Source organism: Cricetulus griseus, chromosome 3 (genome assembly GCF_003668045.3).
Source record: "Cricetulus griseus strain 17A/GY chromosome 3, alternate assembly CriGri-PICRH-1.0, whole genome shotgun sequence".
Classification (NCBI taxonomy): Eukaryota; Metazoa; Chordata; class Mammalia; order Rodentia; family Cricetidae; genus Cricetulus; species Cricetulus griseus.
In genome coordinates this window covers 113,929,711-113,945,949 of record NC_048596.1, presented here as the reverse complement: position 1 = coordinate 113,945,949, position 16,239 = coordinate 113,929,711, and the positions used below count along the sequence as shown (strand labels likewise).

The 16,239-nt window shown below is 46.5% G+C and overlaps 1 protein-coding gene across 1 annotated transcript in view; it reads right to left on the bottom strand.

The window, feature by feature from the left end:
• Positions 1-4,889, bottom strand: part of Il16 (interleukin 16) — an 83,829-nt gene extending 78,940 nt beyond the window's left edge. The window contains exon 1 of the mRNA XM_027407558.2: positions 4,685-4,889. Coding sequence (XP_027263359.2) covers positions 4,685-4,889 — 205 coding nt within the window. The remainder of the gene's footprint in view (positions 1-4,684) is intronic.
• Positions 4,890-16,239: the final 11,350 nt, after the last annotated feature.

Here is a 16,239-nt window from a genome sequence, read left to right as displayed (position 1 = left end):
GGAGGATTGGAGAGGATTTTAAATCACCATGTGGCGAAAGAGAAATGCTTTGATAAATGTGTTTGGAGTTTCTGCGTTCTCCCACAGTGTCCTATTTCAAAGGCAGTTTTGAAGTCTGGCCATTCCAGCCCAGGGGGTATATTTTTTGGTCTTGAACTGAAAAGTGATTCAGAGATAAGAAATGAAGGGAAGAGGTGAATGTCCCTTCTCCTACTCAAAGAAGATCTTTAATAGAATTCATGGGACCCATGCAGAGTCTGAATATATATATATATATATATACATATATATATATATATATATATATATATATTGATCAGGAAGACAGATACCATCTCTGAGCCTTAGGATCCCAACTAGTTAATCAGGCTGTGTTGGAGTATTCTATTGTCATTTTTCTTCCTCTACCCTATGAGTCTGACTGTACTGCCTGGGGCTTCCCATAACGCAGGGACTTTGCATATGGTGGACAAATATCTGAAGAGCATCTCAGAGGCCCCTCCCACTGACACCTGAATCAACACGGGAAAACTATCCCACTTAGAACCACAGACTGGAGGACTCCAATGACATAAGACATGAGACTGACTAGAAGCCACGTGAACTGACCCTTGTGACCTTAAGAGCCATCTAAAAAAGACATTTTGGACTCTAGAAAGTACCTAAGAGGCCATTATGAATATCTCACACAGGTGCTAAGTTCTTGACATCCTGGTAGGTGGTTCTAAATCTCCAAGGCACAGGTGGAGCTGAAGTTGGAGGGCACAGGGCCAAGTGGAGCAGGGATTCCCCTTGAGCAAGAAGTATAAGGAGGTACAAGTAAAACAGGCAATTGATTTTAAGAAAATCTAGGAAAACTCCAGCAAGCATATTTATGCACTGATACTCTGGAGGGGCTAGTTAAGACACGGTGCTTATGACATTCCAACTTCTAGGCTCCAAGCAGAAATGTCACTGCAGAATGATTTGAGTGACCAAAGGCTTGACTCTGAGTTCACATTATCCAATGGTGGGTCTGCCAGTTACCTCTGCACTGTTAAACATGGCATGTCTTGTGTGGCTTAGACCCACATGAACTGGAGATAGCTATGCTAGCCACTGGAAGATCTGAGGGAAATAATTCACACAGGGACTTAAACTGCTTGGTAAATTTTATGCACACACACACACACACACACACACACACACACACACACACACACTCAAAATAGGATAAATGAAATCCTGGATAAGAATGGTCCACCTCACTTGGCTGTCTGAATTAATAAGAAAGAGAGAAATGGGCATAGCGAAACACACATTTAATCTAAGCACTCAGGAGGCAGAGGCAGGTGTATCTCTGTGAACTTGAGGCTAGCCTGGTCTATATAGCATGCTCCAGGCCAGCCAGAGCTACACAGAGAGGTTATGTCTCAAAAGAAAGAAAGGAAGAAAGAAAGAAAGAAAGAAAGAAAGAAAGAAAGAACAAAGATGGTATTACTCACTCATATATGGATTTTAGACATAGAACAAAGGAGTACCAGCCTACAATCCACACTGCCAGAGAAGCTAGGAAACAAGGAGGACCCTAAGAGAGACATATGTGCTCCCCCTGAGAAGGGGAAAGGAACAAGAGCTCTTGAGCTAATTGGGAGCATGGAGGAGGGGAAAGGGCGCTAGAAGAAAGAGAAGGGGAGAAGAGGAGGGGAGAGGAGGACATGAGAGAGCAGGAAGATTTAGTCAGGGAAGAACAGAGGAGAGAAAGAAAAGAGATACTATAATAGAGGGAGTCATTATAGGTTTAAAGAGAATTCTGGCACTAGGGAAATGTCCAGAGATCTACAATTTTGACCCCAACTAACTATCTAACAATAGTGGAGAGGCTACCTTAAATGCCCTTCTCCAATAATGATATTGAAGAGTACCTTATATACCATCCTAGAGCCTTCATCCAGTAGCTGATGGAAGCAGCAGCGGAAACCCACAGCTAAACACTGAGCTGAACTCTGGAATCCAGTTGCAGAGAGGGAGGAGTGATGAGCAAAGGAGTCAAGACCAGGCTCCAGAAATCCACAGAAACAGCTGACCTGAACAAGGGGGAGCTCATGGACTCCAGACTGAGAGCTGGGAAACCAGCACAGGACTGATCCAGACTGAACAAGGATGTCAGTTAGGAGGTCTGGGCAATCTATGGGGCCTCTGGTAGTGGATCAGTATTTATTCCTAGTATATGAATGGACTTGGGAGCCCACTTCACATAGAGGGATACTCTCTCAGCCTAGACACATGGGGGAGGGTCTAGGCCCTGCTCCAAATGATATGATAGACTTTGAAGATCCCCATAGAAGGCCTCACTCTCCCTGGGGAGCAGAAAGAGGTTGAGATGGGGGTGGGGGGTAGGGGAGGAGGGGAGGGAGAGGGAACTGGGATTGACATGTAAAAAAGCTTGTTTCTAATTTAAAATTGGTCTAATTACAATTATAAAAATAAAAAATAATAATTAATAGTAGCACCAGCATTTGTAAAAAAAAAAGAAAGAAATATGCTGTGTTGATACCATAAAATGTTTCTATATTTTTAATTAAACGTAATTTAGATAAAATACACTTTCAACAAAAATGATATGTATGACAGTCTCAAAGAACTAATAAATATTACTTAAAGAATTTTTTAAATGTTTCGAACATATATTAAAGTAAAAAAACCAAAAGTGTTGGAATAAAGCCAAATAGGGAAACATAGTAAGTACTCCAGTTTCTGAAATATAGTCTGTCAGTTGACTACTGTCACCATGTCTGCCATTTTGTCACTATTACTTAAAGCTAAAAAGTCTCCTCTGACTCCTTCATCCACAGTCTAGGAATCTTGAATGTCAAGTGTATTATTGTTGTTACCTAACTGGTTAGCTACTTTGTTTTTCATTTTTGTAGATGGGCTCACACAACCTAGGCAGGTGTTGTTGAGTCACAGTCCCAGCCCACTTAGGTCATTTCTTAGAAGGTCAGTAATTGAAGCTTTAACCTTCAGCTTACACTCCATTCTCAACAAGAGAGTTGTGGTTATTGTCAACTAATTTTCAATTTTGTATCTTTTAGTTTCTTGATTTTTATTAGAAAATTACAGCTTAATTGTTTTGTAGCAATGGGGATGTATCTGGGCATGTGGTTTTTATTTGTTGGCATGTGTTAAGGTTGACTTTGTAAGATGGCATATGAGATGAGTAAGTGTTCTAAGTGTTCTTTGAACTATCATTTGCACAGAGAGAGGCTGACAGCTCATATGGCCTGCCTCCTCTCTCTCTCTGTCTCTCTCTCTTTCTCTCATATGCAGACATACTTTATTATCTGCTTTTGATGATTATTTCAGTGGTGGGAAAAACATGCTGCCCAGATATCACCTGTGCAGCAAATATGGCAGCCTCCCAACCTCCTTCAGCAACTGCTGTGACCATTCCTGCTCTTGTGTGCCACCCTTGGAGGATGAGGAGAAAAGAGGAAGGGCAGACATGTGAGACTGGACCAGCTACTGACCTCAGACCCTTGCTGTAGCTCAAGGATCTACTCACCCAGTTAGGCAAACATAAGGACAGAAAAAGAAAGGAGAGCTCATGGCCAACTGGGCCAGAAGTCCTTGTCTTGGACAACAGGGAAATGGCCTCTGTGGCCAAAGAGAAGTCTGGCACACTCCAGGGTACAGGGTCACATCCCCACACTTCTCTGTCTCATTGAGGTTCTAGAATACTGCTTGTTTTTTTAAGCTTCTATGATCTCAATCAAAGTTTGAGTTTACATTTTTTAATACCATGAAATATACCATTAGCCACAATAAGATACACAGGTAAGCAAATGCTTATGAATTAATAAGTAAGCTAATATAACTAAAACAAAACTTCATCACACAATACCTTTACTGTGCTAGAAAAAGAAAAAACACTAGAAAGTTCATGAAATATATGACTGTGGAAGGGAGATGCCACAGTGGTAAAGCACTTGCCCTTCAAGGATAAAGACCAGAGTTTCAAACCTCAGCACCCAGAGGAATGCACAGTTGGTGTGGCAGCCTACCTATAAACTCAGCATGTGGGAAGCTGAGCCAAGAGATTCCCCGGAACAAGCCAGATAACTAAGCTAGTCAAATTGATCAGTGAAAGCCCTGCTCAGTGATCAATAAGGAAGATACCCACACCAACTTCTGAGCCTCACATGCAAGAGCACATACATACACAGGCAGCCACCCACATGTGTGCCTACACACGGGAGCACACACACACACACACACACATACACACACACACACACACACACACACACACACACACACACACACACTACACACATACACATGCAAAAAGATTGATTTTGTGAAGGATCTTCTATATTTGTTTACCCTACATATATACATACAGATGTTGAATTTCTCAACATCTGTATTGATTCCCAGTCTACTTGAGAGTTACATTGGAAACCATGAGCCTGAAGCTTCCTTTGATGTTTCCAGGTGGTTTCTGTGGGATGTGTGCTTGGAGTTCTCATTTCATTGGATTCTCTGAGTCTCTCTATGTGCCCTTGGGTCTCACAGCACTGCCTGATGTGGAAGAATCCTGATTTCAATAGACCCTTTTCTGTCACCTTTTGGGGGCTAAGTTCCCTGCTGAGCTTTTTCCTATGCTGGGGCAAGATTGAGTAAAGGACTCAGAGTTACTCACGATTAGCCTGGCCAGGTAAGAGATGCCATGAGCAGAAGAGAAGGGGTGCCGGTCCCTGACATCCCAGCCGCGGGGAGCGCCTGTGGGTATGCCAAAGTGCATATTGGTGGTGACCACCTCCAGCTGGCAGAGCAGGGCAGCCATATCCTAGCTGCTGTACCTGTCCATTACAGATGTACTTCTGGCCCCACGGTGCAAGACCCATGAAGATCCTTATTCTGCATGGGTCCTGACATCTGGGTCACAGTGCAGGGAGCTAGCAGCCTAGTTGCTGCTTCTGTGGCATCAACTTCTCTCCTGCAGCAACGCATGTAGCAGGCAGCACAGCTCCTGATTCTCTGCCTTCCTCTCCCCAGGCAGCGTGCTCACGCACAAGCTGCGCTCAGCAACCCCATCTGCTCTGTGCTCTTTCGGGCAGGGACCTCTTTGTGTTTCTGGCAGACACCAGGCAACCTTGTCTAATTACGAGACTGACACGTATGGGCCCTAATTTCAGCAGAGATCCGAAAGAAGAACTTGGAGTTCATTGCTGTTGCTGATTCCAAGCTGCCTCCCAAACAGAACCATGGGGCTCTTAGAGCCATTTGTTTATTTTCACTGTCTTGAAGTTTTGTTACCCATGTACAGGAGTGTGTGGCTGCCAAGAGTGAGCTGCATTTTTAGATGAAGACCCATCTCACATACAGAAATGTATTGCCAGTCTAATAGGCAGTGCAGACACAAAGAATTCCCTCTCCTGATAAAGTGTGTGTGCATGTGTGCCTGTGCACACGCACAGGAGCACACTCTCTGCAATATGCACATGCTCAAGAGCTATATACATGGATGTACTCCCCTGTTCATGCACCCTTGGAGGCAGTAGGTCAACACAGATGTCTTTCTTCTATTGCTAGCAATCTTACTTTTTAACCTGAAGATTGCTGTTTTGGATAGGTTGACTGGCCAGCAAGCCCCAGGATCTGCCTATCAGTCTGCCCAGTGCAAAGCTCACAGACACAAGTTGCTGAGCCCACTTTTATATGAGTACTGGGGATCTGAACTCAGGTCCTTGTGCTTGGGTGGCAAGCACTTTACCCACTGCAGCGTCTTTCCAATCTCTAGCATCACGGTTGGTGTTCATCCATACAACAGTCAGTTTCTAAGTGTGATTCACTGTGATTCAGGCACTTGGGTCACACAGGACAAAGACATGGTCCCCTGAAGCCTACTGGGGACCACAGACATAGATGGACACTATTCCTTGTGTGGGAATTTCTACAGCAGATGCTTGAGTTAAGTGTTATGGCTGATGTGACTCTTTGGAGCATCTCACCAAAGACCTACCCGTGCCAACAGACTTGGGAGCTGAATGAGGGGTCAGAGATTGTGTGGCCCTTTGGCATTTGGTTCAGACAAATCTCTTGGTGGCAGTGGAGCTTGAGGGTGTAGAAAAGAGGGGACAGGGATGCAATTAAAATTTAAGTTGCTCCTTAGGAATATGAGCTCTGTGCTGTGACCAAATTCAACTCAAGGTGTGCCCTACCTGCCCAAGTTCTCAGGTTTCTCATGAGGGGATCCAGAAGACAGGAAACAGAGAGTTGACAAAAAGGCAGGTCCTTGGCTTTTGGTCTGATTTCTCCTAAAATACTTCTGCCTCAGTTCTTTGTATGAGCATTCAGAAACTAATTCTAAAATTTAGTTTAAATTTTAAACCTCCAAGGAAGCCAGGTGGTGGTGGTGCATGCCTTTAATCCCAGCACTCAGGAGGCAGAGACAGGTGGATCTCTGTAAGTTCGAGGCCAGCCTGGTCCACAAACCAAGATCCAGGACAGTCGGAGCTACACAGAGTAACCCTGACTCGAAAAAAATAGTGTTTTTTAAGTGTGTGTGTGTGTGTGTGTGTGTGTGTGTGTGTGTGTGTGTGTGTGTGCAAGCATGCACATGGGGAAAACTAGAAGACAACCTGGTGGATTTGGTTCTCTCCTTCCACCATCACTGGGGTTCCAGGCATTGGACTCAGGCCACTAGGCTTATATGAGAAGTGTCTTTACCCCCAGCCACCTTGCCAGTGAATGCTGTTCTGTTATGTTTTTACTCGGAGCATATATAACCACTTTGTGTTTGCTGAGGTGTGTCTTGGGACAGTAATGAGCATGAAGCCCGGAGTCAGAGGCTGCAGGTAAGGCCCAGAAGGCATCCCTGAGTGAACCCCACCATTCAGGTGGAACCACAACACGTGACCTCATGGACAATGTGTGAAAAGAAGTCAGCGCAGTGTCTGGGGCTGGAACAATGCCTAAGAAGGGGCAAGGCAGTAAGGAATGAGTGCCTAGCTGGAGCTTCCACTTCCACTTCCACAGGGCATTCTGGCAGCTCCTAGGCAAGGGAAGGGCCTCTGCTGGGCTCAGAAGAACTGGCCACTGTGTAACTGCAGGGCAGAGAGAAGGACAAAGAAAGCAGTGGTCTGGTAATCTTCTTTCAGGGAGCTGACTAAATAAGGAGGGAAGCTATAGAGAGTAGTCACCCCAGGCTACTTCTGGAGGCTCCAACATGGCTTCAGCTGCCATCTTTGGGTAGATCAAACAGAAAGGGACAGTTTTCCCAAATAAGAGCAGACAGAGAGATGCTGCCCTGTGACTCCAGGGCACCTGCTTCTCTTCTCTCTCATGTTAGTCACCTGAGTCCCCAACAAGAGGCAATCACACTAAGAGCTGGAGGATCGGATTAGCACCTCTAGGAAGGAACCAGAGCAGGAATTGGTCAAAAGCCAAGTGCAGGAGCCTACAAGCATGGCGAATTCTCTTTTCTCCATCAAAGCCATCAGACATACACATTCATAGTTACCCACCCGACCAGGTCAACAGGAAAGCATCTTTCAGGTACCCAAGGCCTTTTTGCCTCCCTTCCACTTTCTAACTGCCTCCCCACCCCAGCAATGAGGACATGACCAAATTGGGAGCCATAAACTTCAAACCCACAACTAGAGCATCCATCCACCCACCATGACTAAAAAAGCCCCATCATACAACAGGGTGATACCCAGACTTCTGCACAAACAACTCTCCCCGCTGAGCCTTTCCTGACAGCCTCCAAATGGAATATTACATTCTAGCAACCAAATCACTCGCCATTCAGAAGAGTCAGTTTCCTCCTACAGGAAATGCTCACTGGCTCCACACACTAAATGAGGGGCCAGTCACTCACCTGGCCCTCTTGGTGCAGCCCTTCAGGATGTCTCTGCCTTTGCTTCTCTCTCCAATTGCAGGGACCAGAGCACCAGTCATCCGCACTGCCAGGGTACCAGGCCCAGGCTGGAGTAAGTGGGGAATACTCTCTCACACTGAGGCCAGCGCTGAGTCACATCCCAGCTCAGGGGAATGGCACGCCCTGTCAGATGCTACCTTCACCACCTGCTCTGGACAGGTGACGCTGGGTGAGTGAGTCCAACCTGGCACAGATTTGTGCGAACACTCCCTCCCAGCCAGAGCCATCTGACTTCTCCACATGAGAGGCTTGGTCCAAACAGAGGGAAGTCAGGGATGAGAGCTGAACCTCAGAACAAAGTCCACCATCTGGGCTGGCAGGAGAACCCAGGCGGTGGCCCTTTCCAAAGCACAGTGAGACTCCTGCTCTGTCCCTGAGTGTCCCTGACATTCACAGGCAGCAGTGGTATGATTAGAAAGACAGGAGGGCTACAGACAAGGGTTTGGCACCTCCCAGAAGTTTTCCATAAATGTCACTGCACAGCAATACATGGCCTCATAGCCATGCACCTAAGACCCCCAACTACTCAGGAGACTGAGGCAGGAGGATCACAAGTTTGAGGCCAGCCTAGGCAATTAAGCAAGACTATCTCAACACAAAATTTAGACAAGGAATGGTAGTTCAGTGGCCATGTACTTGCCAAGCATGTGCAAGCTTTTGAGTTAGATTCCCAGCACTGAAAAAAAAAAGAAAATCACCACACCATCCTGCTGGCAACCCAAGTGCTATCATAACCACATCACAAAGTTGCCACTCAAAAATTCAGTGTACACCTACTCACTCTGTGCTGACCTTGAGTCACATTTAAACATTGGATCAGCAAGTCAAGAAACTTTCTCCAAGGTCATGGCTAGCAAATTATCACACAGGGGCTCTAAACGAAGTATTCCTCACTCCATCACCCAGCCCCGTCTCCAGCCTTTGTGCCACACTTTTCCTGACAGATTAACTGACTGTAGGGATATTCTCAGGTCCCAGTCACACCCTGCAGAAGGAGTAGCCAGCTCTGGAGCAGCCATGGATGCGCCACATGATACTGAGCATGCGCCATTTCAGACCAGTGGCGTAACTTCCATGAAGTCCATTGAAAACCAGTCTTGAGACATGGCCCTCCTGAGTGTTTATTATTGTGTGACCAGCATACCTTTCCCTGTCATGTCCCTTCAGAGAGCCTGATCTCAGGGTGGCATCTGCCCCAAGAGAACTTCCCATATACCTCTCCTCAGCATACTGTCTGGGAGCAACAGGCTGACCCTTATGTGGCCTCTCTGGCATGTTTTCTGAGACTCTACCAAATGTTCCAGGTCCCAATGCATTAACAAGGGTGGGGGGAAAATGCAGGGCGCCCTTGCCATCCCATGCAAGACTGCAGAGGCTCATCCACTGCTGGCCAACCAGGGTGGTCACGAGACACGTCCTGGGAGGGCACTCTGAACACAAAGTTGCCTTTGTCCGCAGGCATGGGGACAGTCCCCTATTGTGGGACTAAGTCTGGAGGAAGGGACAGGAATTTCTGAAGTACTTGGGATGGGGGCATTGGTCAGCACCACCTGCTCTGTGCACCCATAGCCTCTCTTGAAGTATCCAAACAGTGTAACTGGAACCCCAACAGGCATTATTTACCATGGCTACTTCCCTCTGGCAGAAAAGTTGAGGAACCTGTACCCCGAACCTGAGGAAGATCCTTGGTGCCCCTTGCATCAAGAGCCAAACCCTCCCCCATCTTCTGGCCTGAGTCCAGATTTTTCCTTTCCCACTATTTTCAGGTAATCCTCTCTCTCTCTCTCTCTCTCTCTCTCTCTCTCTCTCTCTCTCTCTCTCTCTCTCTCTCTTCTCAAGAGAGAACTCGTTCCCAAGTATAGTCAGAACCCTGATTGACCCTGACTCCTCCTAAGCAATCTGTGCCCCAGATTGGAAACTCCATCACATCTAGGACATCAGGCCTTCTGAAGGAGAGGACCCTCCCTCTCTGCCCAGCAGTCCACAGGCCTCATGGCTGCCCAAGGGAAGCAAAGAAGAAGCAGCTGGGAGAGCTCGGCCTTGCTTAGAACTTGGGAACTGAGTTCAGTGTCCCATGCTTGGTCTAAGAAGGGAAATCAGAAACTCCAAGTGCAGAGTGTTATTGAGAGAACGTGGGTGGGGGGAAGTGTGTATGCTAACAGGCCCAGGAATATGTAATAATGGGAGAAGCCTGCATCCCTTGTGCTTCTTGCCATTATCCCTTACCCTGGGAACCTCCTGCTCACTGAATCCACGGTCACCTTGGCCTTTGAATTGGTTCTCAAACAAATCAAGCTAATGTTGCCACAGCTGCACCTCTCCCAAGAAAGCTCCCCTTCCAGTTCTTTTGGAAGCTGGCTCTGTCTAAATACAGCCTGTCCTGTCCACTCAATCTCAGTGACCATCCCCCAAGCTCTCCACTTACCCTTACTTGTTTCCTTTGGGGAACTTGCCACCATTGGAGGGTGACCTGTTAGCCTAGTTGAGTCCCTGTGAATCATCAATCTATCCCATCTAGAATACAGTCCCCCAGATGGGGACCTCATCTGCTTTGTTCACCACAGGGTCCCCCAAACACGCCAGGCCCACATAAGGGTTCCATAAACATTTACAGAATGAGTCAACACATAACTGAGCGAATAAATAAATGACTGGTGCCTTGTAATGGGCTTTCCACATTTGTTTGTACTTTACGGTTTACAAAGAGCCCTTACAGACATTTCCTTCATCTAACTCGTATGATTAGACTCAGGTTAAATAGCACTTTAAAAACATACACTTTAATCCTGGCCCCTCAAGGCCTCGGGCCAGGGAAACAGGCGAGCATATTCTCCTCGAGGGAACAGAATTTACTTATGAGACCTTATTTCAGAGCTACAGGACAAAGGAAGTCACTGGAAGTGCAGAACCTGAGTGATGGGAACAGCCTCCCCTGCACAGAAGTTACTGAGGCTCAGCTGTAACCCGAAGAACACCAATCCAGTGTCTGCAGTTCAGTTGCCTTTGGAAGGTGCTGCAGTTCCCACCCTTTCCCTTAGGAGGACCCAGCAGGATGCAGAGGCCAGATGTGAACCCAGCATCCTCTGGATGGCTGAAGAAGTGCACTTTGCCAAGCTGAGCTGCTGGAGGTTTCTGCCTGTCCCACTTTCCCCATCTGTTAGTCAGGTTTGGAATGGGTTAACCCAAAGCTGGAGGGAGTGGTCCCAGTCTGGGTGGTGCTATTTTAAGGACAAGACTGGGGTGGTTTACTAAGCATCAGCACCCTGCCAGCCTCTCCACCTGGAAAAAGAAGGGAAAGCCAGTTCTCACTGGCTGACATACAGGGTGAGAACGCAAGCTGCCCCACCCAGCAGAGCCCTGGCAATTAACTGGGACACTACAGGGTCTTGCTGGCTCCAAACTAGGGGGAGGTAACTGAATCCCCCCTCATCTTTTCTGGCTTTTTAAGGGTGTCAGAGGTGTTCCGAGGGGTGGGGTTCAGGTCCCTCCCTCGGTGTCATTTCAGACTGGGGTAGATAGAATCCCAGGAGGACTGTGCCTAGTCGTGCCAGGCAGTAACTGGCCTCACTCTCTCTGCCCACACAACTATCTGAGGAACGCTGCCTCCTGCCCCGTATCAGAAAGCAACATTTTAAAGATGAAGAAATCCTTTCTTTTCCTCATTTGTTATTGTCTTGGTATGACTGACTTGGTATATAAAAATGTTAAATCTCTGCCAAGGTCACAGGCTCATCTCCTACAGAAGTGCCTTATCTCTCCCACGTCCCAGGGTCACTACAGTACATCCCTTTGACAGAAAGACTAGCCAGCTACTGTTCCTCAGCAAAGTTGTATGTTTTTCAAGTTTTGCCCCTGTCATCTCCACCTGGATGCCCTCCATGACATAGCCTGCCAATTACATCACTGAATTTAGGGTTGCCCTCCCACCCTCTCAAAGCACTTCATGCCTGTCTTTCATTTGTGTATCTGCCTTACACAATAACTGTGACTTCCCCATGCCAGGGACTGTGGCTTACATCTCCCTCTACAGCCTTGGAACCCAGCACAGGGCTGGTACAAAGTGCATGCTAAGTAGCTGTTGGAGGGAGGAACAAGAGGAGGAAGAAAAAAAAAGAGGAAAACACAGAGAGGAGGGAGGGCAGGAAAGCAGAAGACAGGATGCCGAGGTCAGACCCATACACATGGACACAAGATAGACAAATAGGAGGCTAAACTTTGCATTAGGCTGGGCTCATGTGCTCACACCCTGGCAAGAGAAGGCAGAAGAGGCAGGGAACAGAGCACTGACCCTGGAGTCCAGCAGCCTATGTCCTCAGCTCTGCTGCTCACTGCCCACCACAAGCCATTCTCCTGTCTGAGTGCCAGATTCCCTTTTGCAAATGGGTTATTATAAGGCCTGAAGAATGTTTTGCTGCCTCACATACTGGCAGCTCAAATACCAGCTTTGCTTCCCTAGACCCCATGGCACTACAGTGCCCCATTTGCTCTCCAAAGAGGGGAGGAGGGACCGGCAGGGCACAGCAGCCACAACCCCCTGTAACTGGACCCTCTCCCTCTCTGTTGCAACATCACTCAGACAGTTGAAAGCTTGTCCCCCAACACTGCCTGTAGCCTGCTCTCGGCTACTCTGAGTGTACTTTCCAGTAAAAGCAGATCTTTGCTGCCAGAACTGGGGCTGGGGCCAGGCTGGGCTGCATCAAGAAGCACAGGGCAGCCTCAGGGAGGCTGATGAACACACGTTAACTGCCCAGCATCCATTGGGGCCCCCAGGAAGCCCTGGGAAAGACATGGGCATATATAAAGCCTCTGTGTAGTTCTTTCATCATCCCTGATCTGCTCCAACCTGCTCCATCTTCCCTGCCCCATTTGGCTCCTCTCATCCTACTATCTGCCTAAAAGCTGCAACCCTCATCCACTCTTAGTGACAGTCTGGATCAGTCCCTTACAAGTTCCCTTTAGCCCTTTGAGTGGAGAGTTACCTCCCTCTTGGATCTGCCCCATGCTACAGAATCTGATTTCCTTTGGTACCCACTATGTGGCATGTCTACAGGTAAGGATTCTGTCTTCAGAGCTAAGAGATGCTGAAGCAGACACTACACTTTACTCAAATAAGCCTTTAAATTTAGTGACATGTCATATGGCCACCAAGCAATTTGAAAGTGTATACAAGAGCTTTCTGGTGTGGTGGCTTTAGGGGTGACGGGAGAAGCAAGGATCTCATGTAGCCCAAGCTGTCTTCAAATCCACAATGTAGACAAGAATGACAATAGACTCATCTTTCTCCTTCACCTCCCAAGTGCCAGGATTATAGGATTGCACCACTATGCTTGCTTTAGGGAATGCTGGGGATTGAACCTAGAGCCTTGCACATGCTAGAGAGGCACACTACCACCTGAGCCACATCTCCAGTCCAGTATTCCCTATCACTGTGTCTCACACCAGTACACGCACTTCTCAAAGTACCCTACGTATTGGCTTAAGATTTGTGTGTTTTGGGGTGGGAGAGATGGCGCGGTGGTTAAGAGCACTGGCTGTTCTTCCAGAGGACTGGGATTCAATTCCCAGCAGCCACATGGCAGCTCACAACTATCTGTAACTCCAGTTCCAGGGGATCTGGCACCTTTCCATTGACACACATGCAGGCAAAAAAAAAACCAATGCACATAAAAACAAATAAATCTTTTTTTAAAGATTTGTGTATTTCACTGTCTATAAATTGGCAAATGTTGTGGTAGTTCTATACATTCTTGGGTTTAGTGATACCTGACACATGCAAATACATCAAAAAGATGGAGCATGGAAGAAGACAACTAAGAGATTGGTAGACGCAATGATAGAAAGATGATAAAAATCGAATGTAGCTAATAGATACAGGCATGGTTAGTGTGGTGGCTTGAATGAGAATGGCCCCATAGACCAATAGATTTGGTCACCAGGGAGTAGTACTATTTGAAAGGATTAGGAGGTGTGGACTTGTTGGAGGAAGTGTAACACATGGGCTCTGAGGGTTCAAAAGCCCATGCCGTGTCCAGCCTATCTCTCTCGGCAACAGCTATAGCACCTGCCTGCAAGCTGCCATGTTCCCCACCATGATGATAACAGACTAAGTCCCCAGAACTGTAAGCCAGCTCCAATTAAATATATAAGAGTTGCCATGGGCATGGTGTCTCTTCACAGGGCTAGCACAGTGGATTCTGCTTCTCTGTGTGCTTGAAACCCTTCTTAAATGACTTATCTATTCTTATTTTGCTTGAAACCCTTCTTAATGCTGCTTTGGAAAACACAAAATTGAAAGCAAACTGAAGCATCAATATAGAAAATAGTAAAATAGCCCCTGGCACAAACTGTTTTAGTCCATCAAGACTAGGGTTCTAGTGCCTTTAGGGATAAGGAGTTATCCAGACCTAATGGCAAGTGGAAGTACCTGTGGAAAATCTCTGCTTGTGTGCACATGTGTGTTCATGTATGTGTGGATATGCATGTGTGCCTGTGTGTGTACCATATGTGTGTGCATGCTCACACACGTGTGTGAATATTATTTCCCAGCCATAGTGTGGCATACTAATACATGATTTTCAATACTTGGAGCATGCTGGCTAGTATCCAAACCTTAGTCCTACCCCATATTGTTTGCTGAAACTCCCAGTGCCTGCATTTAGCTCACTTGTCAAACAGAAACATGTCCACTGCTCTGGCATGGTGGTGAAAGTAAGGTAAGCTCCGCTCAGGGAGGCCCTGACAAGTCATTTCTGCTGAGCACACCGGGGAAGAAGAAGAGGAGTTGAACTTACAAAGGGGTGTTCCAGAAGGCACAGGGAGGCCTCATAATAATATGCATACTTGGGATCAGGGCCAAAAACAGTTGACTGATGGAAGGGAGAATCTTGCCCCACTAGCAAAACCATCCTCCTGTATAGTGGCTAGGTTCAGTGGGGAGGTATGGGACCACTGTTTTCCCTTGTTCCAACACCATTGGGTACCCTTTGCCTAGGTCCTGCATTTCCACCCCTGTCCTGACCTGTGTGGTGATGTTGGGTGCTGTTTACTAAGACTATCTAGCCCTAGCTGGCCTTGAACTCACTTTGTAGCCTAGCCTATCCTCAAACTCAGCAATCTTCCTGCCTCAGTCTCCCAAGTACTGGGATTACAGGTGTACACCACAACGCCTATTTAGAAAAGTATAGCACAAGCTGGTCTCAAACTCTTGGTGCTCCCACATCATCATCTTAAGAAAATTGCCTACTGACAATTCACCACCCCACCACAACAGACCTGCCCTGACTTAAACCCACACACCCTGAAAAAAATAAAAGCTCAATAAGACTTCCACCCAGAAGCCCATTCTGACCCGCCACATTAGGTTGGTTTCCCCCGACGAGGGCCTCTTGAATCCTCCACCTTCATGTTTTTTGAGCCTGATGTTTATTTAATATGTACCATTAGCTCTCTAGCACCCAGCACAGTGCCTGGAGCACAGAATGCTCTAGACAACTAATGTGATGTAAATGAATCCCAAGTGTTTAAGAAAGTGACTTCACTCTCCGTGTATTGAAAAGTAAATTGAAAAGGGAGCATGGATTAGAACAAAGCATAATGGCATGGCACACATATAAAATGCATAATAAAACCCACTGTGTTTTATACTAACTTTCAAAGTTAATAAAAAATTATAATTTGCATATGTAAGAAAGCCTGAAATCCAATGCATTTCTCTCATGGAAACTGCAATAGGAACTTTTTCCTGATAATTTATGTTCAACTTGTTCCTTCTGATTTTCAATAATATTATTCTAAATATATACATTATTGTTTAATATACAGATCAATTAAATTCAGCATAACTACTATGCTTTGGTTTTGCTAATACAGCTTTCAATACATAAGAATTTTTAAATAATGTAACCTAAAATGCAATGAAATGAACATTACAAGTGGTGTCCACAAAAAAAGGAAAAAAATCAGAAAATAAAGAGGTCAGGAAAGGAGGCATAAAACAAACCCCACCACATCCACACTTGTCCTAGGAAACATTATAAAGCTCTCAACTATTGAAGACATGCATAGTGTCTCATCCAGCGGGACTCCTTCCTTCCCTGGGGCAGGGAAAGTCAATAGCAGAAGTCTCCAGGCCCAGCCCCTCCTGCTGCCAGCCTTATGCAGAACTGGTGTTTGCCTTGCAAGCCAACACCCTGCTGGCAACTGCTCCATGCACAGGGATTCTGGGTTCTGAATTTCAATTGGAAGAGATTAAGACACCTGCAGTCATATGACTGGACAGAACCACCAGCATGGTCACATTAGCAGTAATCTAC